Source organism: Diabrotica undecimpunctata, chromosome 5 (assembly GCF_040954645.1).
Source record: "Diabrotica undecimpunctata isolate CICGRU chromosome 5, icDiaUnde3, whole genome shotgun sequence".
In the NCBI taxonomy this organism is placed as follows: Eukaryota; Metazoa; Arthropoda; class Insecta; order Coleoptera; family Chrysomelidae; genus Diabrotica; species Diabrotica undecimpunctata.
This window is the reverse complement of record NC_092807.1, coordinates 133,170,962-133,197,317: the sequence shown is the minus strand read 5'-3', so window position 1 is coordinate 133,197,317 and position 26,356 is coordinate 133,170,962. Positions and strand designations below refer to the sequence as shown.

The window sequence follows — 26,356 nt, the reverse complement described above, 5'->3', positions numbered from 1 at the left end:
TGATATAATTTAACAGTTTATTTAATTTTAGCAAATACATAAAATTAAAAAGGCTATATTATAAATTGACAGATTTGTAATCTATAGGTACATATATTACAAAAGCTAGCACTACTTAATGTAAATCTGAATGTGTTTGATTTATTTCTTTAAACTAACTTGATTTTTGAAAAAAATATTTACGGTAGTTTGGATATCCAGCTTGGATCCCTAACACAGGCGAAAAAACTAGGATATTTTTTAAAACCTATCCCGTATGCTCAGGTCAACATAATCTGAAAAATAAGTAATATCTTGGATAAAACCAGATATATTTTCGGTTAGAGCACTTCACTGGCCTTCATACATCCTTGTGTACTGTAGGACTACGAAATAGTCAAATCTAGCAAAGAAGGTTTATAGTTTTACAGAAACTAAAATATCATCCAACATTCGGACTAACAAATACGATTTCAAATGACAAATGTAACTAAATGTGAGATTATCTAAATCAAACAGATCACAAATTTCCATTTTAATAACTAACAAGACTTTAAGATACTTCAATCACCTATTATCACAAAACAACGTAAACGGTGATTGCAAATACAAAATATCACACTATACAACAAACGTTATAAGAAAATGATAATCTAAAAACAAAATGGAAGTACATCACTAAATTAGTAATATCTGTAATGTATCCGATATATTAAACTGCTTAGTTATTAAATTTCGTAGAGTATTTTTATGCCAGAACTAATCACTCATCGATTGATTTTTGTTTTTTTTTCCCTCTAATAATTATATGAAAAGCTAAAAGGGCAATAATGTAGATTATTGCCCTTTTAGCTTTTCATGTTGTTTCATTGCACTATGTTCTGAGGAGAAAACTGAAACACCTCTCACCCTTAACCCTTTCTTGCACCATGAGCCCAAAAGGGAACCCAACATACAACCCAACTCATGGAAAATTCCATGAGTAATTCCTTTGTACAATTTTGAATATCTAAACACAATTTTCATACTTAGGAAGGCTGGTCTATAATGTAACATGTGCTGTTATTTTAAAATAAAAATGAGCTGTTCATACACGGCAACAATTTATGTATATCAGATATATTACTTATTTCTTATAAGAATATAAAAATATATAGACCAAGAGGGGCATTTTATAAACGAGCTAATATATATATATATATATATATATATATATATATATATATATATATATATATATATATATATATATATATATATATATTATACGGAGCCATCGAAAAAAATTGTAATTACGGTAGGTTGTGGAATTTAGATTTAAATAACACTTGTTGGCAATGTTGGGTTTAAACTAAACTTGTGGCTTATTCCATTCAAAAACAGAATTGTATTAACAAAATTGAATTCAATAGGTTAGCTTAGGTGGAAGGGGCTAAAAAATCCACCCACGTTATTTGTGTTGCACAATATATTCTAATTAATTTTTTTCGATGGCTTTACATCATGAACAAGGTGACAACTGTAAAAATGTAAACAAAAAAGTATTCAACCATTCATTTTTATGACACTTAAAAGTTGTTTAGCATCGAATATAGAAGCTCATAGTTATTTGGCAGATCATTCTTATGTTTAAACTATAAAAAATTAAAGCTAATTATAGAATATCAAAAAATTAAGTTTTGTTATATTTTTCATGTGCGAAAAACAATGTTATATATTTCGATGTACCAAATCCTATATTCTCAATCTCAATATTGATAAACAATTACTATAAACTGATAAACATATAAAAACCATTACTGAATCCAACCCTAAGTAGCAATTCCCACTACCACTCTAACCCCACCCTCAAGAAATACAGACATGTCTTAGAAAATGAAGAATAGAATCTCTCTCTCTCTACTGTTAAATCGCATGGACAACAGATGTTGTGTCGTTCTCGTGCTTTTCTCTCTCTGACATTGGTTTCGAAACAAAAGAGACGGCTTGTTCATCTCTCTTAATGATAACCACTAGTTACCACGCGATAAAATACCGCGAATACATTCTCAAGTTTTGACTCTTGTGGACAACAGGCGTGCTCTCCACATCTCTTAGTCATAATGATTAGTTAACGCCAACAGTACCTTAAGACACGTGGTAAAACCGCTGTTAACTATAGTCACCAATCATAGGAAGTTTTCTCCAGGTTTAAAGAAATAAAACGATAACTTCTCTTATTAATAAGATTATTTGTACTTATTATTTGAAGATATAGTTTTTGCGGCGTAATTGAAATTACTTTCTGAGTCTAATCCGGCTCAGTATCTCAAGATAGGAGAAATAGCAGCAAATTTTAAAATTGGAGACTTTAATTTTTTCAGAAATTAACATAAACTTAACTTTTCAATATAAATTGTGTAATTGTTGGATATTTGACAATATGTAAATGTTAAACAAATCTTCACATTAATTTATTAAAAAAAAAACATTATTAAAAATTACAAAATATAATAATAGTCAAACAAGGTTGTAATATATCATGGTATTAAATATTTTATGACGACAATGCCACACTTGTGATAACTATAAGCTAGCCAAAAATTTGGTCTATTATCAGTTACCTGCGTAAAATGTATCGATATATAATTTGCATCTTGCATATTTAAACTTTTAATACAGTTAAAGCTTTATAAAAACGTAAGGGTGTAGGCCCCCTTAGGCTAGATAATAAAAGATGCCATTAATAAAATATGAGTTGTATTTAGTTGAATTCGCGATCGTGTAAAATTACTGGAACTACTAAGGTCCAACCGTACAATCCTAGACAGAGCCAGCTGGAAATTGTTTTCACCCACATGGAGGCAGGATTGTAGTGAAGTTTATCCAGATTGGAGTTTGGACTAAAAACAAGAAAGGCTGTTAATATTTTTTATAACTTTACTCGCTTTCTATAATAGTTGTTTCTAAGATAGCTTGTAATTGATTAAACAAATTAACTGATTTTATCGATATGAATATTATTCTCGCTCAACTCATACAGAAATACTTAATATAACATTTAACCATTCATAATAAACACTCAAGATAAAATAATTTTGGAAAGGACTACATATGGTCCACACTTTTGTATGTGGTTGAATCGTGTTTGTATGGGGAGAACTTAAGCTTATTGAAATCATTAAAAAGCGGAAATCTGCACATTTTCAGCATGTCGAGACATAATAGATACCTAACAATAAAACACTGAAAACTTTAGTTTTCCCCTTGATTTTCCCATTGGCTTAAAACATCATGTTATTATATTATTATCTTGTTCCACTAAATATCATAAAATTAGTTTTAGCCGTAATATTTAACCTAAATAATTCTCCTTTTGTATTAATACTGTTTAAAAGTTCTTTACAAAACAAAAAACTTCAAGCATACTATTGGACAAACAAGAAAACATTTTAATGGAGACAGAACAAAAATTAGGAAGATGGACAGAATATATAGAGAAATTATTATTCCATGACCAGAGACAAGAAAATACATATGAAAATAATCAGAGTAAAGATAAAGGACCCGAAATAACAAAGTCAGAAGTCAGAAGTCTAGAATTATTTATTGTTGTTCGTTGACTCAAGTCATCGAAATTATTCTGTTGTGTATTCCACTAATTTCTTTATCTTTCCTATGTATGTTAAACTTCTTCTTTAAGTTCCGCTCCTGTCGGAGATTGGAAACCATCCTGGTGATTATGATGTTGTTTATTACTTGCCTGAATAGTTCAATTGAACTGCAGTTAAACTGCAGTTCTGAGATTTTACGTCTTTCTAAGCTTCTTCTACCTTTGATTTTGCGTTTCGATATATTAATAAAGAACTAGGTAAGAATAAAATATGAATTGACAAATAAGCGGCGGTCATATTTTGACCACAGGACATTATTGGATGCCATTTGAAACTGTGCTCTGATTGACAACGCGTACAATGTAATCAATTAGAAAAGAATAGCGTCGAATCAGTAGAATTTTTCGACCTACTAAACTAGAAAGACTGTGTCAAACACAATATCGTTGGCCCGTTTTCTATAAGAATTCCATGGGGTGCGAAAAACAAGAAGAAGAACAGCGTCGAAATCTCGGCGTGGTGTCGCATTTCAGAAGAAAGTCTTCAATGACAGATGGGAAGTAATGATATTTCGACGAGGAAAATGCCAGTTTGGTGCAAATTATAACAATTGTTCCGGTGATAAAACACGACTAACACAATCAGAAAGGTTTTGATTAGAAGGCATATAATGCCGAGTAGAGTGTGGTATCAGTTCTTGTATGTGTTTAATACGATTGACAATTAATGGGTAGAAACGTTAGACCAAGAGAGCGCAATCGTCGAGTCAGATCAAATATCGGAAGTAGAACCCTTTGACAAAGGTGACGAGATCAGCCAGCAATATGGCTGCCAAGAGTTCCAACTAGCAGTATAGCTGCCATATCAGTATAGCAGATCTTGCGATAGATGTTCTTGTATAGAAATAACACAAGAAATGTAACACATACGAGTACAGAGGTCAGATGTATCTGTTCAAATGTTTCATCATCCTAGAATACATTAAGTACCGCAACGGTTGTAGAAGACGTTTGACTAGCAAAAAGACATGGAAAAAGAATAAAAACAAGAGAATAGAAACAAAAATACGACTGATTTACGAACGAATAGCCCGCTTTGTACAAGGTTTGTCAAAGGGACGAAAAGAATAAGAAAAGAAGTCAGTCGTAGAATTCCATTTTAGGTCCAGTACCGTAAAAATGAAAGGTTCCTCTTTGTCACCGAAGAACATGTCAAAATGTCTAAGCCAAAGCCTTGAATATAAACGAAGATGGTTGTTGACGTTGTTGATTTGTCTAGCGAAAAACTATCGAGCTTTAAAAGCTAAACGAGCACTCACTGCAGAAGGTGAGTAGATAAAAGAGAATCACTTGTAGCGTGATTCTGGCGGAAGGCCGTCGAGATGGTTGCTGGACAATTGCCTAGCGAAAAACCATCGAACTTTAAAAGCTAAGCGAGTGCTCACTGCAGAAGGTGATTAGATAAAAGAGTTACTCTTGTAGAGTTTTTTAAGCGAAATAAAACGAAGAAGAAATGCCGTAAGTAACAATACGTAGTAAAAACTCTTGGAGAGGTTTAGAAAAATCAGATCTCCAGAGAATCCTTTTATAGTTCCAAAATTTCTTATTTACTTTTATTTGTCGATACGTTTGCTTCATATCGCAAATGACACAACAACGAAAATATCGAAAATTACGTCAAACGAGATGCCATTTTAGGTCCAGTATAAAAGTCCAGTATAATTAGCGACACACCTCGAACGTCCTCTAGATTGACGTCGATGCTAGTACGAATTTTGTAGAAAAGAATCGAAATAAAAATTAGTTTTCAAAAAACATTCTGTTCAGTTTTCATGTCCTGTGGTCAAAATATGACCGCCGCTTATTTTTCACTTCATATTTTATTGTTACCTAATTCTTTATTAATATATCGAAACGCAGGGCAAAATCAAAGGCAGAAGAAGCTTAGAAAGACGTAAAATCTCATGGCTACGCAATCTCGGTGAATAGTTTAACTGCAGTTCAATTGAACTACTCAGGCAAGCATTCTCTGTCGGTGTCCATATTAGTTTAGTCTTTTGGCTTCAATGGTGTCTATTATGTCTAGGTCAATTTCCATTTCTCTCCTAATGTCTACGTTTCTCACCTTCTCAAGTCTATTAAGCCGGCAACATCGTCTCCAATAGTCCATTCCCATGGCCTTAATTTTTTAATTGTTTCTTTGATTTATTTCTCACCGCCCGTACAACCCAATACTTTCTATTCTTCTTCTTCTTCTTCTTCTTGACTTTCTTTAAAACTCGAGATGAGTCTTCGCCGCATCCACTAGAGCCCTCGATCTTACACTTTCTATTATTGTTTTATAAATTCTTCTTTTATTTTCTTTTGTTATTTTATTATTCCGCAAGAGTCCGTGCAGCTGTCTAGTGGCTCACCTTGCTTGACCAATCCTAGGATGTATTTCTTCGTTACTCCCTGCTTTTAATATTATTTGGGCTCCCATGTATTTGAAGGTTTCGATTGATTTTGTACTTCCTTGTTTCTTTTATAGTTCCTTTATTTCAATTTGTAGGCTTTCTGGTTTTTCTCTTGCAACTAAATTCTCTGTTTTTGTATATTAATTGTAAGGACCCACTTGGTGTACTCATCTTCCAGTTTTCTAAGCATATAGTCTATAGAACTCTCGTCTTCAACTAGAATTGGCTTGGCCGTCAACGAAGTATATCGTGTACAATATCTCGTCTACGATTGAGATGACCATATTGGAGCATTTTCTTCTCCAAACAGATTGAGATATATTTTGAAGAGCTTTGATTTAGACCCTTACTAAAAGGAATTTCTCTAGTTAATTTGTTTCCAGTTTTAATGTTTACCTTCATATTTTTGTAAAGTTGTTGTACTGCTTTTATATATATATATATATATATATATATATATATATATATATATATATATATATATATATATATATATATATATATATATATATATATTATATATATATATATATATATATATATATATATATATATATTATATATATATATTATATATATATATATATATATATATATATATATATATATATATATATATATATATATATATATATATATATATATATATATATATATATATATATATATATATATATATATATATATATATACAGGGTGGTCCTAAAGTAATTGTACAAACAGAAACCATAGATTCTGTACTTTAAAATATTACGATTTAAGCCAACTTGCTTTAATAAAATGTTGATATTAAGAAAGATACAGGGTGTTAAAGTGGAAATTTAAAATTCTATTTTTCGCTATAACTTTTACGTTTGTAAATATTTTTGGACAAAAATTTACAATTGGGCGCTTTTAAGTAGGATAAATTATAATTTTATACATAAATTAATGTTACTGATAGATGGCGCCACATATGCCACAGGTGTGGCATAGATTTGCGCTTAACTTTTTTGCTCTTAAAGTTACCTCTATTTGTGTTAAAAAATATTAAACATACATTATTTTTACAAAGAAAAGGTATACTTGTTAGTAACCTCAAAATTTAACCGTTTTCGAGATAATCGCATTTTATAAGTCAGCTGTCTCATAATTCTTAGTTGTGATATTTGTGCGGTAAAGCACTCAATACCTGTAGATAAGCATAATTCATAGTTTATTCTTATTAAAAGAACTCAAAGATGATAATGTAACATAACAAAATTTTTGTTATGGCTGCTAAATGTCTTATTGGAGAAAATATTCTTCATCTTCTTCTTTAGGTGCCGTGTCCGTATTCAGACGCTGGCCGTCATCATGTATACATTTTCCCTTTTCTATCGCTTCTTAAATTTCTATACCTACTGGCGTTGTATTACTTTTTCCCTATTGTAAAATGCTGAAAAACCAAAATATATGGTTTATGTAAGATGGTACACCACCACATTCTAGAGAGAAGGCGTTGAGAACATAGTTAAATATACCTTTTCTGAACGTTGGATTGGACGTGGCAGTCTTATTCCTTGGCAATGTGGTGAGATATTGATATAATTATTTAATTTATAAAAAAACCCAAAATAATACTTATTATTCATTACGTAAATTGTTGTTTACCCATTTTTATTATGACAAATGGAAACTAAAGCACAGGTATGAAATAACACACGTGTCTTGTTTCATAATACTTTTGCTACAAATCTTACCTTAAAGACTCAGCATTTTTACAAAAACATCATCGTTGGCCTAATAACCGATATTGTTATAAATATAGTAAACAAACAGGCAATTTAGTTCAGCATAATATTAGTTCGTTAGTTCATAATATTATCATCATTATCATAATAGTCCATTTGTTCGATATGTAATTATAGTTACTCGTAAGCTTATATGAGTGTATATAAGTAACCAATGAATGAGATACATCACAGTTTAATACATTATTTAACCTTTGCGACATAATATACTATAAGATTTGGATATAGATTCGTCCATTATACATTATAGCCACCACGTAGCCCAGAATTTAATCCGCTTGATTTTGGTGTATGGGGCGTATTAAAACAACGTGTCTATAAGAATGCCATAAACATTTGCAACCAAATATGGGAAGAAATAAATACTGCAATAGTTTCTTTAGAACCAATGATGCTATTTAATATGAGATGATTTTTATGGAATATATTGACAAATGAATTAATGAAAATGGTAGACATATCGAACACTTACTTTAACAAAAAGTTTAGTAATTTAGTTTAACTATTTCTTAATTTGGTTTGTAAACAAAATGTTTTGATTACGACTTTAATTTAACATAAAATATAAAATGTTTGATGTAAAATCCTATTATTCTGTTTTTTATCATATCCTATTATTAATTATCCTGCTGATATATTTATTTTATTTAATATTTCGTTAACTATTAACTTTAGTTATTGGTATTTTATACCAAAATTTAGATTTATTAATGTTTTTGTCTATTTTTCCTTCGTTGCCTGGGGTAATTGCCTTAACTCAGAAATATGCAGCTGATTTATAAAATGCGATTATCTCGAAAACTATTGAGTTTAAAAGTTATTAACAGGTATACCTTTTTTTTGTTGAAATAATGTATCTTTAATATTTTGTATCACAAATACAGTTCACTCAAAGAGCAAAAAAATTAAGTGCAAATTTATGCCACATATGTGGCATATGTGGCGCCCTCTATCCGCTACATCAAAGTGTGCATCAAATTATAATTTCTCATATTTAAAAGTACCCAGTTGTAAATTTTTATGCATAAATGTTTACAAACATGAAAGTTATAGCCAAAAATAAAATTTTTAATTTGCATTTTAACACCCTGTATCTTTCTTAATATCAACATTTTATTAAAGCAATTTAGCTTAAATCGTAATATTTTAAAGTGTAGAATCTACTGTTTCTTTTTGTACAATTACTTAAGGACCACCCTGTATATATATATATATATATATATATATATATATATATATATATATATATATATATATATATTGTTTATTCCGTTATTTACATGACACGTATATTTATATACGTGTCATGTAAATAACACGAGAAAATCTAAATATTTCGAGTTATTCGCGAAAAACCGTTTAAAAACATGCTTTTCTGACGTGTAATTTGTGACCTTTCAATCACGAATAACTCAAAAAATATTGACTTTTCGAAAAATTCTAAACAACATTTTTTTCTCAAAATTCACCTCCGAGTTGGGATGGTAACTACTACAGAGGAAAGGCACATATTGGTATAGGGTAGATTTTGATCTTTGAGCTATTTTTTAAATACTGTCAAAATTCCAAGCAAATCGATGCACAAAAAAAATCAGAGCTTTTCTACTATTTTTACCGTCATATCCTGGACAACTTGTTTTATGCTTGGATCTTTCCCGCCAACTACATGTATATACTAAGTTTGGATTTGTGCAATTAATTCAGTATTGAAAAAACTCGACTTGAACCTTGGCTTCTGACCCTTGAAATATGATGTTAATTATTAAGTAACAAAAATAGAGTTATATTTGAATAGATTGGTAGAAAAGACAGTCTGGGATAAATTAACGATTGTAACAAGTTTACCGGACTACTAACGTTAATTACTATACTAGTACGAATATTGATCTAAATACTTACTTATACCAGTTGGTCAAAGTCATCATAACGTACAAAGTAGCCAAAGCAAACATAACGTGGAAGAAACTCCAACTGTATGCCACAGTTTCCTCCTCATTGTCCCATACCTTCTTGTCTCCGCCTTCACCACCATCATTACCTGCGATAGGAGCATAGGGTTCTTCTCATTTTTTAAACAGCAAGAAAAAAAAATAATAACTAAATAAAAGAAATTAAAAGTAGCGGATGGCCCTAGGCATTATGTATCTCTGGAGTGTTAAGTTGTTTTTTTATCTAACTAATATGTCTACAAGTCCTAAATTCGCATTATAACATTACATTATATTACGCGATCAGAGTAATTTATAACTAAAAAACTTTTACATTGAAGTGAAAATTTCTGTTTTAATATATTTATATGCTATATTTATTTATATTTTCATAATTTCATATAAATATAATTTCAACTAAATAAAATTAGTAAAAAATTTTAAAATGTTTCCATTTGTGTACCTAACGAGGGTGTGGCAGTTAGGTATACAAAATTATCAAAACTCACCATAATTTGTTATTGTGATTTTTCTAAGGTTTCATATTTTTTGGAAATTTAAACATACAGAAACATAGTATGAAGCTTCGCGCCAGTCTACAGTACCGCCTACTATACCACTTTTTTTTTAACTATTATGGTATACAGCCAACTCCCGAGAAGTCTCCTGCTAATTTATAACTGTTGTGAAACACGAAACTCTGTCTAATACTGACGGGTACTGTTTACCTTTTAGAGACATGACAGCCATTAAATAAAGAAGAAATACGAAATTATATATCCGATAAATCGGAATATATTTACATGAAAAACCAAACTTCCATCGATTACACAAGATAGTAAACTTTTCTCGAACAAGCAAAAAACAAAAAAATATATTTTATTCTTAATACTGCCAAGAAAAAAACATAAAACGACAGGCATATATACCTCAACTCTTAACAGGGAAATTCAAAAACACATATGGGCACCAAAGGAAGAATGGCTGAACGAGAGGTGCAAAGTGGTAGAACAAGCACACAGCAAGAACACAAAAAGCGAAATTACATCAGAAAATAAAAGAGGTTACAGATCTCTGTAAGCCCAAAAGTGTCTCTATAATAGAAGATGAAGATCAAAAACAAATTTACAAGAGATACCTCCTAGAATTATTTGCAGACAACAGACCAGATGACAGCCAACCAATAGAAAAAGGGAACAATCTACCCATATTGATAGCAGACGTTGCATGCGCTATCAAAGGACCAACGGGTAACAAAGCTCCTGAAGTTGCAGAACACTGCACACGCCTCATCGAAACAGCAGTTAACAAATTAACGTAATTTTTCAATGATATTTATGAAATAGGAACGCTCCCACAAGAACTTCCAGATGCATAGCCTTCCCAAAAAAAATGGGGCAAGAAGATATGAGGACCATACAACGATAAGCCTGATGAGTCACGCTGGAAAAATCTTTATACGGATCATTCACAAGAGAATTCATAATAAATGCGAATCTTAGTCGATCCCAATATGGTTTTCGAAAGGAAACAGGCACTAAGGATGCAATTCTTAGGTTGACGCTTTGGCAGAAACATAAAAAAGCGTAAAGGAAATTTTACGCTTGCTTTGTTGATTAGCGGAAGGAACGCTCGTATTAAGAATGAAAAATTGATTCAAGTCCTACAAAAGATCGGAACGGACGGGGGATAATTATTATCCGCAATATAACTAGTACCATAGTGGGTGTGTTGGTACTGTAAACAGCAACACCAACTTTTTCAGTATAACTGTATATAATAATTGTTAGTTTAGTGACTTTTATAGGTAATAATTTTGAAAATATTTTGTACATCGAAATAATTTATTGGAAAGTAAGGTATGTATTTATTTTATTACTTAAAACTAAAAGGAAGAAACATCCCTAACTACTCCCATATAGAATTTACAGGAAAGAGTGGCCAAAGCTTGTGATATTTCTGTCAACACGTTTAAACGTATTGTTCAAGCATCATATAAAAAATCTCCTAGTCAACGTTATAAATCACCTCGAAAAAATATTAACAAATCTTCAACTTCCAAAGGGTCCGTTAACGAGTTTGAAGAGGAAATAATTCGAAGAAATATTTATTATTAAACTGCAATCTACAAAAAAGACCTACAATGAAAAGAATTTTTGAAGAAGTAAAGAATTAAACTTTAGTGGCAAAATAGACTCGTTTAGAAAAGTAGCCAAAAAAATAGAATTTACATGAAAAAATAGTAGATATCAGAAAAGTTTTATGGGGAAATATGATATAAAATCAAAAAGAATTGAATATTTAGAAAACTTAAAAACTACAACGACGATGGACGGCCGATTATATATTGTGATGAAACATATATTTATGGTTCACCTACCGTACCAAACAAGGAACGATGGTCAAAATAAATGTTTAAAAGCACCTGTAGCTAAAGATCAAAGGCTTATTATTGTTCATGCTGGCGCCGCAGCAGGATTCGTTTCTGAGGTACTTACCATTTTTAAACTGGGGACAAAAAACGGACACTACCAATTTCATAAAATGATTAAAAAAAAATTATTCCCAACGCTAAAAAAAAAGCATATTGGTAATACACAATGGATAATAATGTACTCCTAGAATCATTCCAAATGTTTCCTGGAAGAAAGATGCACTGTTGAAGTGGCTTGATGAAAGAAATTATTTTCATAAGGAAAAAGCAATTAAGGCCGAATTATTTATAATTATAAAAATGCACAAGCCACTTTGTAAAACATAATTCATAAAGATGATATATTAACGTTGCGTCTACCACCTTATCATCTGGAGCTAAATCCTATTGAAAAAGATAGGCATTGGTAAAAAAACGAAGTTGCTGCCTGCAACGTAACTTTAAATTGAATGATGTACGGAAATTAACCGAAAAAAAAAACGAAACTTTTTACAACGTCATAGCTCTTTAGAAAATCCATTACCTCTATTATCTTATATTTAGTTATTTTACCATCCTCTTTAAAGAGTCAAAAAATATTCTCAAGCTTGCATAAAGTAAATAAATAAACGACCTATTTGGACACGTGTAAAATGTTTAATTATGTGCTACACAGGAGCTACACAGAATCCCTAAAAAAAGGACTGAAAATGAATTTCAGCAAAACTTAACTAATGTCAAACAAAGATGACAAACCTATGATAAACACCTAAGGGACAAAGATAGAACACGTGGACGAATATACATATCTGGGTCAAAATGTCTAGGTAAGCAAAGAAAATCAGACTACCGAAATAAGCAGACGTATAAAAATGGGATGAGCAGCATTCGGAAGACTCTCATACGTACTTAAAAATAAAAATATTCCTCAAATACTGCGAACCAAAGTGTTTAATTCCTGTATTATACCTTTACTTACATATGGAGCTCAAACCTGGACATTCACTAAAATAAACATGAAGAAGATCAGAAAAATTTAGAGAGCTATCGAACGACAGATGCTGGGTATCTCACTCGAAGACCATAAAACCAATGAAGACATTCGAAATAGAACAAAAGTAAAAGATGCTGTCGAACAAGAAGCTAAATTGAAATGGAAATGGGCTGGACATAACGAACGTCTTAAGGATGGCCGATGGAAAAAAGAACTGCACGACCAATGTTGTCTTACAAACAACAGAGATGAATGACAAGAATTAGGAGAGGCCTATATGCGGCAATCCGAATAGAGAGAAGGGCTTAAAAAAAATTAAGCATTGTACTAAAAATAGAAAAGACGAATTAATGCTTAGTTAAAATATTGATATAGGGCCTGCGTAGCGCAAGCGGTAGGATGCTTGCCTCGCATGCGGGTGGTCCGGAGTTCGAATCCTACCGCCGGCAAGAACAACTAGACATTTTTAAATGTCTATAGGCCCCAGGTCGACTCAGCCTGAATAAAAATGAGTACCTTGGGTAAAACCAGGGGTAATAATAGGCGGTTGAAGCGTAGCACTGGCCATGTTACCTTCCTTGTATACCGTAGGCCCTAGATATAGCAGACTACCCCGCTATATTCCCAAAGCCGCGAAGCGGTATAAAAACGGGAGACTATTTTTAAAATATTGATATACGAAATGGTTCTCAAATATTATAGACTAAAACGTACAAAAAATATAAATAACAATACAAAAAATTGTAAGAATTGACAGTGAGTTTTCCTATATAAGTAAATAAACAGAAAATATTTTCTAATTTTGCCGAAACTTGGGATTACACTCAGAATCAAATTATTTTTAGTGACCTATCGTGAAAGTATTTTTCTTTTTGACCAAATTTTAAGTCAGTTCAAATATAATCTGAATAATGTATTAATTACAGAAAATTTTACTATACTGGGCCATTCAAAACCTTATAGACACATTAATTTGCTCTAATATACTACATATAAAATACGTATAAAGCATATAAACAATAAAAAAGATTAAGACTACATTAGTGAATGTTGTAATACGAAAAGCAGAACCATTATAACTATATGTATGGAGAGCAAATACGTTAAAGTAAACATAAAAAAACAATTTTATAAATCACATGACCTTTTTTATCATCTTGACACTAGACAAACTACTTTATCTGCTACTTCCATAGTAGATTAACTTTACTTTTATTCGACTTAAAAACAAAGCAAGATGCAGTACAGGTACATACCCCGTAAGCAGTTAAATTTTTAATTTAGTCAGAGTGTTAGTTTTCCCGGTGAAAATTGAGCCTTCTCTCGCTTAAAAGATCTACCAGATAGAGTTATTGTATTATCATATCCCGAATTAACGCAAACATTTAAAATTACTTTCTGTCGAAAAGAAAATATAAATGCCTGAAGTCACCATACAGGGTAGCATACATTAAGGGAGGTAATCCTTAAAAAAAATCCTGTTTTACAAAGTACTACTACTTTATGCAACTCTGCTAAAGTGTTGATCTAGTGGCAGTTCCATACCCGGTCTTGGAGTAGTGATCTGAGACAGACCTCGTGACTAAGTATTGATTGGTCGCTGTCTGCTTCTCGCCGGTCCGATCGGCCCGTTCCATCTCTATTCCTTTGACCCGTCCTTTCCTGTCTTTGCGCGTGTGTATTAACACACCGTAATTACCGTTTAGATTTTATGACACTAAATGTATTTTATTTTCACATATACCTGTCACAATTTAGGGTTAAGACCAGGAATTTCTTTGAATGATAGCAGAGATCTGACAAAAGCCGAATAAAACCAGAATACAAACCGAATCCGAAAAAGAACTGGTCTATATCTCAGAATCTACTGAAACTATAAAAATATTTTTAAACAAATTTTTAAGGTAATGTCATACCGATTCATGCCAGTCATGTTTTCTGAAACAAATCTATATTTTTTTCATTATTTTACGAAATACAGCGCAATATTTGAAAAAATAAAGTACCTCCATTTGCATTTTTTTTGCAAAATGGAGGTACTTTGAGATTGTAAAGTTTTGTTTAATGATTAACACTTTCAGCAATATATTACCAAATTTTCATCCTTGGTGTATTTTTTTGGATTTTGGCAAAATTTTGTATTCATTGATCGGGCTAATAAACTACGGTTGTAGTTGTTATTTCAGAATAATAATGTATACTCTTACATGTATATCTTGTATACTTTTCCCTCGTGATACAAGCATAATTATAAATATTAAGATTTAATAAAAAATATACATTGATAACTTAGCACTTTAGAATAGTAATGATTTGATTAAAGGTTTTAAATTATTGGTTAAATCATTGGTTAACTAAATGTTTATTAATTTGTTGGATTTGTGAGATTCGACCAGAAATTCATATTACAACATTCATTACGTCTTTAAAAACTAATTTCAAAATCATTGTCCTACCTTCGTTGTCAACTAAATTGTCTGATCCATAGTCTTTTACTGGATAAAAAAATATATAATTAGAATTGAATTATCAACAATGTAAAATGTAAATGAAAAATAGGCAAAACATATTTATCACTACACAATGCCAAGGATAACCATTCACTAAAAAAGGAAAACAGAAAGCAAAATATAATTTAATAAGCATGCGTTATACAACACTAGATATCAACGTCAACGAAACAATAAAAATATCAACGAACAGATCATTTATAAGAAAAATTAACTAAATATAAATTTAAAAAAATATTAAACGAGGTAAGAAAAAAATGTCCACTTGGTATATAGGGTGATTCATTGGCAAATAAACATGCATTAGGGGTGGATAAATCATATATATTTAATGAGTCTTTGATTGTCTACAAGTAAGATACAGGGGGCAGGATTTATTGATTTTGCTCTCATTTATTTATTCACTAGTTATGAAACACTCTTTATAATTTATGTTTATTTACAATACATATATTATATTGTTTGTATAAATAAAAAATAATTCACATAACGAGATGTGTGTCTGTTTGTTAAAAAGGAATGACACGAAATTCAGGCCGTTTGGAACAGAAAGTTGTATAGAACAATAGAACAACTCATACCAAGAATAAGAAGTTTATTATGTTAGGTTAGGTTTATATATGTTATTTAGTATAGCTTATTATGTAAGAAGTAGATTATGTTATTTTAAATTTCTACTTTTACGTCTTACGAAATTTATAATTAGGTATAGAGTGTTTCTATTGGCGGCTAAGTATTTCATTTCAATGAGTGTACGAATTAAGTAATCAGATTTTTCTAAATATTTTTTGCAGCCGAAGCAAATTTAGCCTCCATAATGCTCCATGACTTTGATCACAACTACAGGACGAGGACTAAACAATGCCCGAAAAAATTAGGAAGGCACTTGTCAAACTCAAACAACCATCCAACGAGTGTCAAGAACATGAAGTCAAGATTCGACAAAAGATCTCTCCTCATTCATATACTGTACCAAGAGAGAAATAAGAGTTTCCTCACTCCTCTCAGAGAGGAAAATAATATGATAAATGATAAAGATGATAAAACAGGCAAAACAGATACTTTGAAGAGAAATGCAAAGAGATAGAGAACCTTCAAAAAAAATACCATATATTTAATCTACACAAGAAAGTCAAATATTGAGGAGGAAGAGGTAAAGGTAGCATTAAGGAAATTAAAAAAAAACAGAAAATCCCAAGGAGAGGACAGAATACCGAACGCACTCCTAAAGCACGAAGGACCAGATCTGACCAAACAACTACTAAAACTAATCCAAAAAAAATTTAGAACAAAACAAAATTCCTCAAGAATAGAGATCCTAATACCTCTCTTCAAAAAGGGAGACCAATCGGACAAGAAAAATTACAGAGAAATTAATTTATTAAACACAACACTAAAATTAATAACCAAAGTGATAGCAAATTAACTGAATGAAATTATAACACTAGCAGAAGAACAACAAGGTTTCAGGTCGCAAAGATCATGCACCGACGCTATATTTGTAATGAGGCAAGTGCAAGAGAAATCATTAGAATACAACAAACCAGTATATCTATGTTTCGTGAACCTTAAGAAGGCATTTGACCGGATCAAATTAAAGGACGTTATCCACTTATTGTACGCAAGAGAGATACCTCTAGGAATAATCAAAACGATCGAAAATATTTACCAAAACAACACAATAAAAGTAAAACTAGAAGAAGAACTAAGTGACCCTATTGAAGCTGATAATGGGATAAAACAGGAAGATTCCCTGAGTCCTCTATTGTTCAAACCTGATTATGGATGAAATAATAAAAAAAGTAAGAACTACAAAAGTATACCAAATGGAAGAAAAACAACTTAAAATAATCTGCTATCTGCTCTCAAAATGAAGACGATTTACAACGTATGCTGCACCAATTTAATATAACCGCCAGAAAATTTAACATGTTAATTTCCCCAAAAAAGACAAAATGCATTGTTACTACAGCAAATTTACTAAGATGTAAATTGGAGCTGGAAGGTCAGATAATAGAACAAGTGATGGAGTTTAAATATCTAGGCATCATATTGTACGATCATATACTAGTAGAATGAAACGATCATATAAACCGAATGAGAACAGATAGAGTAGTAAAGACGACAAGAGACGGTTCCCCAATAGGAAAACGATTAGTAGGAAGACCAGGAAAACGATGTCATGTCTACATAAAAAGAAGAAGAGAAAGAACTCAATTAAACAATAAATACTTTCACAAATATAAAAAAAAATTTAATATTTTTATTATAATTAAACTGTATTCCATTATATATATTTAATATTCCATTCCACGCTTTTTACAGTTAAGCTGAGTATCGTATTATTATTAAAGACGGTCTTTTCACCTCGATTAAAAAAAATTGGTTTTTTTTAATCGAGAGAGAAAAAAGAAGCGGAGAGAATTGAAATTTTTAAGCGCGACGCGATTTTGAACCCGTAAAATCTAAGGATTTTACTAATCAAAGGCCTAGGAACGCATGAAGCTCTGTTTTCACTTAATATACTGATACAAAGGTGCCTGGACGTCAATCAATATAATAAAGCATTCACATGAACAATAAACATAGGATGTACAATGGACATGAACAATAAACATACGATGACAAGGGACACGAAGAATTAATTAATGGCCTGAAATCAAGAGAGACTACAATGACCTAGGATCATATCGAATTTATACTATAAGCAACGAAAAAGGTAAATAAAGCATTCACATGAACAATAAACATAGGATGTACAATGGACATGAACAATAAACATACGATGGACAAGGGACACGAAGAATTAATTAATGTCCTGAAATCAAGATAGACTACAATGACCTAGGATTATATCAAATTTATACTATAAGCAACGAAAAAAGTACCTATTAACCAACAGCTGTCGGAGGAAATTGAAATAAGCTGGAATAATTAAACAGCTGAAATAAAGGTAAATGGAGTTCCCATTAACAACATTATATGCGGATGACTCTGTCATCTTAGACGAAAATATTAAATACCTTCAGAGACTGGTAACCAAAATAGCGGAGGATGGAAAAGAATACATTCTAATAATGAACTTCAAGAAGACAAAATTTATGAGAATACCGAAAACTCAAAGAAATAACGAAAATCTTTGAAATGAAAAAACGATCATCAATGAAAAAAACTGGAAACATTAGATTTGTTTTGTATGAAAGAATTCCAAAAATATCGCGGCAGAAGACGCCACAAGCAAAAGAGGTTCTAAAGAGGAATAAAGAAATCAAAATATTAAATACAATTAAAACAAGAATACTGGAATATCTCGGACCATATTACACGTAAAAAAGATACAACTTGCTTCAACTGAAGCATAGGAAGAGGCAGAATATAGCTGTGCAACCTGAGAGAATGGTACGGATGTACATCAAATTAATTTCTCAGACCAGCCGTCTCTAAAGTCCGAATATCTATGATGATTGCCGACCTCCGTCGCGGAGAGGGCACTTGAAGAAGAAGGAGATTGTGGTTAAGAGCGAATTTAAAAAGTATATTTAAAAAAGTACCGGTTTTTGCATTATTACATATCTTTTATATTTGTATGAATACTGATCATATTATATTTACCTGCTCCTGTATCCTTGGCTAGCATACTCTCGGACATTGTAATCTTTGATGATTTGCTTGCAGAGCGTAGAGATGAGTAAAGCACACAGCACATCCAGATGATTAAACCGATAATATCAAAATCACTGCTGGTTTTATTATTCGATTTTCCTCCAAATATACCCCACATACCAGGATTACATTCTTCTAAAAATTAAAAAAATAGTATTTTAGTACAACCAATATATTCACATATATATTCACGTTAACTTTTACGTAGACAATATATCTACAAAATATAAACAAGGAAATAAACGTCCATTGACCACCTCTGGAGGAAATAAAAACTTTCAAAACTTTCCTGGGTCGACAATTAATAATTAAAATTAGTCACTGCTTACTCTTATTTAGAAAAAGTGACTGTTATTTATTATTAGATGATATACAGATAACGACATTGTTTTGTTGACCATAGGAATTACGATTTATTGCAATCCCATCTCTAGAGTATATTTATTATAATGCTCTAAAACTAATTTTTTGGTTATTTTTTAGCCGTAATAGCAATACAAATAAATAAGTAAGTATCAAAAAGTAAGTATAAAAAAATCAGAATAAGAATCGTTTGTACTTTTAAATAAAAAAAAACAATAAAATTCTTCCAAACTTAAACATAAATATTACCTAATTAAGAACCTACAAACTTCGTAAAATGTACCTAACAAAAAATAAAAATTAGGAAAGCAGATTAATGAATTAAGTGCTCAAATATTCCACGTCCTTGTGCTAAACAGTAACCAAATCTGTCATACAGATTTCTCCTCATATTTTGGAGTTGCGCTGGTGTAATGCTTACAGAGAAATGAAGTATTTTTGCCATTTATTCGACTAGGTTTGTGGCCCTTTCAAACTGATGCCTAAACTATATTCGTTTTACATATTCCCATCCGCCAACCAACGCACGTGAAAGCCAAACAGGGTCGTGCTGAGGTATATTATATGATTTTTAAAAATATTTACTTTTGAAACTATTAGTATAAGAATTTCTTGAAATTTAATCACTGTGAGCAAAATTTAATGTTCCATTGAAGAAAAATGTGCTAAAATAAAATATTCATTAACTGAGAGATACATAACAAAGTAAACATTTTGAATAAAAAAGCAACATGCTACAATTTGAATTTAAACAGACTGGCAAGTTTGGATCTGTAACATGAGAATCCGTCTGGCTTAAGGCAATAAATTATATTTAATAGCCTCTTGACGAATTAGAGGGCGAATATCAACACGTGCTCATGTTTAAAGATGGGAATTTGCTAAATGAATAAACTTTATAAATGTTTTCTTTGAGAAAACTCCAAAGAAAGAAATCGTTACCCGCTAAGTCACAGGATCTAGCGGGCCATTTAATTGTACCACGTGTACTTATCAGTCGATCAGGAAACGTTTGATTGAGGAAGTCAATAGTTGCTCTAGAGTTGTGAGCCGAACACCCATCCTGTTGGAAATAAACCTCCTGAAAATTAACGGAAAGGCGTCGAACTGTAAAGTTGTAAATATTTGGACCCGTTTAGATTTCCACCGATAAAAAATGGACCGACAATATGGTCGCCTAACATCCCAGTCCAAACATTTAACTTTTGCGGATGCTGCGTTCGCACTGCAACACTGAGGTGCTTATTTTTCCGAAAATAATACCTTGCAGCGCATGTTTTTTATGTAAAGAAAATGAAGATTCGTCAGAAAATAAAATATTTTTTAAAAAGTGTCCATTTTCATTCTGTTTATCTAACATAAATTCACAAAACTCCATCCGCCTAAAGTTATCTTCCGGAAACAGTTCTTGTGTTGGTTGTATCTTAAAACAGTGATACCCATTCCTTTTGAGAACTCGCTGGACAGTTCGAGCATTCACGTTAACTTCCCTAGCAATTTGTACACTATTGCAGGGTTCACTAGCGTCCACAAAAGCACAAATATCAATATCCCTGTTTTGACGCTCCTCATCGACAGGTCTAACACGTGGTTCATTACCTTCATGACACTTTTTACAACTGTTTACACATCCCGAAGTTTGAAAATGTTTAATGGTATTTTTAACTGTTGTAACACTTGATGGGGGTCTATTTTCGAAAGCAACAATAAATAAATCAATTACTTCGCGTATCGAATGAACCCGAAAGTACCATGTTACAAGTTGCACTTTTTCTTAGACGGTATACAACGTAATAGGCATTTTATTAATTATTTGTTTATTCTTTCAGAATTCGTTTGAAATTTTTAATGTCAATGTGACAATTACGACAATTCGTACCTACTGTGAAGTGAATATAGAGGTGGAAACGTGTAACATGTCACAGCGATTGCCATTGTGTTGTATGGTCAATAAAACAATGTCGTGATCTGTATAGATAATTTAAATAAAAACACAAAGCAAAAGTTAAACCTTGAGGAGGATGTTACAAAGTAAAGTTAAATCATTAATTAAAAAGATGTAGAATGTTATCAAAAAAAAAACCATAAATGTCCAACAACTTAATAAAAAAAGGTGAAGTTTTGCTGTCGGTTCCGGTTAGAACTGCAGATGTTAACCGTAGGAGAACTTCTTCTTGGATGAAATAAATCCCAATCCTTGGCAGAAATTATATTCCAAAGAAAAAGTAAAGCTCCAACTTAAATATCCCAATTCTTCCCAGGTGACTTCTGATGAATGATGTTTCTTTTATTTATTTAAGGGATACCGGATGCAAGCTGTATGATGATGACGACGACTTGACTTAAATGGCTTTAAATGATGTCTGTATCGAGGCAAAATACATATTTCTGGACACTGAAATGATCAAAACGCAGACTTGCACTTTGAGAAGAGCTAGAGAGGTCATAACAGAGATAGTTATCAGTTATAGATAGTTATTGTTGACCACTGAGTGAATAAAACGGGGGAGGAAGTACAAAATATGGTCTACATCAAGAAATGAGAAAACAATTATTTACATTATTTAGTATTTTTACATAATGTTATATTTGTAACAATAATATACAAAGTCCAGCTGTCTAAAATATATACTTACTGCTTGAATTTGATACAGCTGACCAAGTAAGATAGACAACGTATACAGTCACTACAGATGATTGCAGCAGTCCAGATCGAGGTAACTTATCTTGAACAGCTGGCAAAATGGACAGCACACTTACGATTAGACAAATGATTAGGTTGATTGAAATGAAGAACTTATTTAATCCGCAATCGTGAGCCTGTAAATTAAATAAAAATATTAATATTGTGGGATATACCACATAGTACTTTTATGATAAAGCGACAACTGTTCGTGAAACGCCATAAGATAAGGTAGGTATTCTTGTCGTATAGGCCGGTAATAACATCTCTGGGGGTTCTCGTCTTCATGGTACAGAGGGTCGGATAACATATTTTATTTTATTGTTACATCTCACTATTTACAGATTCACGGTTATTGATTAACAACATACTTAATTGACGATGATATGCGGTTTACTTTGAATTCGTCTGATGTGACTATTCAGTGCGAGTAACTAGGATTGAATCTGATTAATTACAAGTAACGATTGACTATTATTTTTGAACTCGATTCCTTGTCTAGCTACTTTTATATTATATCAATATGTGACGAATCGCCTCGTTATTGGGGCAATTATTGTTGATATTATTATGCTTAGCTTGCAAGGTTCCGCTTTGCTACAACGGACTTGTTTTTATAACAGACACGCATATGTTATACAATGTGTGCTCTATATTTGTAATTGTCCTAATAAAATTTGGTAAACAACTATTTAATTGATTAAAGTATTGTTAGATCGTTGTGTTGGTGTCAATATTCCTAGAATATATATTTTATATATCACACTTTAAAGTAGATAGTACTTGAAAAGTATCTGCGTATCTATTTTATTTTGAATAAATAACTATCTTTTAACATTAAACTTCTTCTTCCTCATAAATTACGCACCATCCTGTGTAGTTCTGATTTCAATGGGTCAAAATATTCGTTATTAATTTGTGTTCTATTGAAAATCTTTTAGATTATATTAGTATACTAGATGTTCGTTTTGTAATATACCATTTAACGTTTTCTATTGTTTTTAGTATGCCTTACGCTAAATAAAAAATAAATTCTCCACTACTGACACGGTTCTTGGTAAAACTCATGGGGACAGCTAAATGATACAATAAACTTAGGTAATTACGCGTATGACTCATTTTATTTTTTATTTGTTGGAGTTTAGATAAAATAACTGAATGCCAATTGAAGACAAGTAATCGAAGACAGTAATTCGATGTTTACTAATGAAATTATCGTCTGTAGACTTCATTGTCAATGAATAAATATATACTGGAAGGATCGTACACTTGTATGGTACACTAATTGTAAATTAGTAAAGACGTTGTTGAAAAACGAAAATAAATAGATTATATATATATATATATATATATATATATATATATATATATATATATATATATATATATATATATATATATATATATATATATATATATATATATATAATTGGTATATGTAATTGGTAATCCAACGGTTGTATATATATATAAGCGAGGTTCCTAAAGTCTCTGCCACTTCTCGCATTTCGACCGCCACCGTTTTCTGTCCATCCATTCGTCTTCTTTGATTGCTCTATCTCTCATTATGTGCCATACATTTTCTTCTCAGGCAAATGAAGGCCTTGCCCTTCTTTTTCTTTGTTGTGGTATGTAATTTAAAGCTTTCTTTGTCCATCTATCTTCATTCATTCGCTTTACGTGACCATACCACACTAGTTGTCTCGTTTCAATTCTGTCTACACTGGAATATACAGTATTTATCCTCCTTCTAATATCTTCATTCCTCCTGATATGATCTTTTTTGGATACACCACACGCTCTCCTTAGAAAATCCATTTCTACTTGTTCTATTCTTTTTCCATCTTTTTTTGTGATCTGACAAACTTCTGCCCCTAAGTCATAATAGGCTCTACCAAGGTTCGATAGATTGTCAATTTCGTTTCTTGTCTAATATCATTAGACCATAGTAGAGAGTTTAGAATGTTTACCGCTTTTTTCCCTGTTGCGTTCTGTTTTCGATATCTCTTTTGGTAGTGCATTCTTTAGATATTGTCATCATCATCAATCAGCCAATCGCGTCCACTGCTGGACATAGGCCTCCCTCAGTTCTTTCGAGTGTTCTCTACACTGGGCCGCTTGTAGCCAGTTTCCCGCTACACGTTTTATATCATCGGTCCATCTAGTCGGTGGTCGTTCTCGGCTTCTTTTATAGTTTCTGGGCCTCCATTCCATAAGACGTCTTGTCCACCGTCCATCTTGTGTTCTGGCTAAGTGCCCTGCCCAGTTCCACTTAAACGTCATAGTTCTTTCGATGACGTCTTGAACTCCTGATCTTTGCCTGATTTGTTGGTTTGTTATGTGGTCTTGAAGGCTCACATTCAGCATTGCACGTTCCATGGCTCGTTGTGTAACTCTGAGTTTATTCGCAGATTTTTGCGTGAGTGTTAACGTCTCTGCTAGATATTATAGATCCGAGATATTTATATTCATTACATGTTATTGTGTTTCTAATTTCTAACTCTGGATCTTTTTAATCATCTCCTATTTTAAGATACTCTGTCTTTGACATATTCATATTGAAGCCCCATTTTTCATATTCTTTCTTCAGTTTTCTAAACATGTAGTCCATGTCTTCCTCATCATTCGCTACGACTACCTGATCATCTGCGAAAAATAAAGTTGTTAGACATTTACCATCGCCTATGTCTATTCCCATTCCGGATACTTGTTTCCTCCACAGCTCTAGCGATGATTAATATATATTTTAAATAAGGTCGGAAATAGACAACATCCTGTTTGAAGCCCCTTTGTTATTGGAAATGATTCAGATATAAAGTATCCTTCTTTAACGACACTTCTTGCATTTTTGTATATATTTGCGATAGCATCCACATACTCTCTACTGAGACCTACTTTCGTCAATGTTTGAAACAGTTTTTTCAAAGATACCGTATCGTATGCCTTCTCTAAATCTACAAACAATAGGTGGGTAGATACGTTCATAGATACTTAGATACTTTAAAATTATTATTATTTTAAGGAAGGTGACAGACATTATGAATATAAAGTTACTGGAAACTGTTTGAGTTTATTAAAACATTTTGAGATTATTACTAATATAGTAAACAAGTCAATTAGGTTACTTGTTGTCAAATAGTTATTATAAAATCACATACTAATATTAAAATATCAAGCATGTACATACTTACCTTAGTATAAAATACATATAGTAATACTATTCCAGTAATACTCAAGATATAGTTAAGCATCGTCATCCCAATCAGTGCTACATACCATCCTTTTGATCCAGTTTCTTCAAAATTACCAACCCAAGCTTCAGCCCATGAATGAGCGAAGTCTATAATTAGAATCAACTGGATTAGTATAAACAAAAAACCACCTATCATGCCGAATACCATCCAAACTGATCCAAATGAGCCCTCGGGAATGAAGAAAGCACCTATGATGCCTCCGATTACTAACAAATACTTTATTCCCCAGAACCTAAAAACCAATAAATATATTTCAATGAGTATTTCTGAAGTAAAAACTTCTTTAGCGACGTTGTGCATTGGGAAAAACAGTCACCGCTACGCAAAATGGTCGCAAAGTCGCATCTTGATTTTTGTTGATAGGACATTTGGATCAAAAGATATCAAATTTTTACCGTCAAGCTGTTACAAATTTAATGAACATTGATTTCGCGACCTTAACCGACATGCAAAATCGACGGTCGCTTCAAATGTTTCTAAGAGAACGGTTCATTCTACACAAAAAATGCATATAAACATTTTTGTTTAAAATTAACTCAGCTACATTTTATATTTGAAACATTTTTCTCTACGGTGTACAGATTCGTGATAAATCGATTTTTTTGCGTTTTTACCGCTCCCCCCCCCCCCTCTGGGGGGGTTTTAGGGGGAAGCCCGGGGGTAAAAGTGGTAAACTTTTTTGCATCTTTTTTGGGGTCCCAAAATTAATATTCTCGGCAAAATTCAGCGTACGGTCCCGAGTTCTCAGT

General features: G+C 31.9%; 1 protein-coding gene across 5 annotated transcripts in view; it reads right to left on the bottom strand.

The window, feature by feature from the left end:
- Nucleotides 1-3: 3 nt before the first annotated feature.
- Serinc (serine incorporator TMS1) overlaps nucleotides 4-26,356 on the bottom strand; it is a 43,829-nt gene continuing 17,476 nt past the window's right edge. Inside the window, exons 4-9 of one of the 5 annotated variants that reach the window (XM_072532725.1) lie at nucleotides 25,545-25,839; nucleotides 22,307-22,490; nucleotides 19,257-19,442; nucleotides 15,591-15,629; nucleotides 9,699-9,858; nucleotides 4-2,861 (exon numbers count right to left, since the gene is read on the bottom strand). In XM_072532725.1, coding sequence (XP_072388826.1) covers nucleotides 2,723-2,861; nucleotides 9,699-9,858; nucleotides 15,591-15,629; nucleotides 19,257-19,442; nucleotides 22,307-22,490; nucleotides 25,545-25,839 — 1,003 coding nt within the window. In that variant the 3' untranslated portion in view covers nucleotides 4-2,722. Of the gene's footprint in view, nucleotides 2,862-9,698; nucleotides 9,862-15,590; nucleotides 15,630-19,256; nucleotides 19,443-22,306; nucleotides 22,491-25,544; nucleotides 25,840-26,356 lie in introns of all 5 variants that reach the window. The other 4 variants (XM_072532726.1, XM_072532727.1, XM_072532728.1 and 1 more) reach the window with 4 other exon arrangements.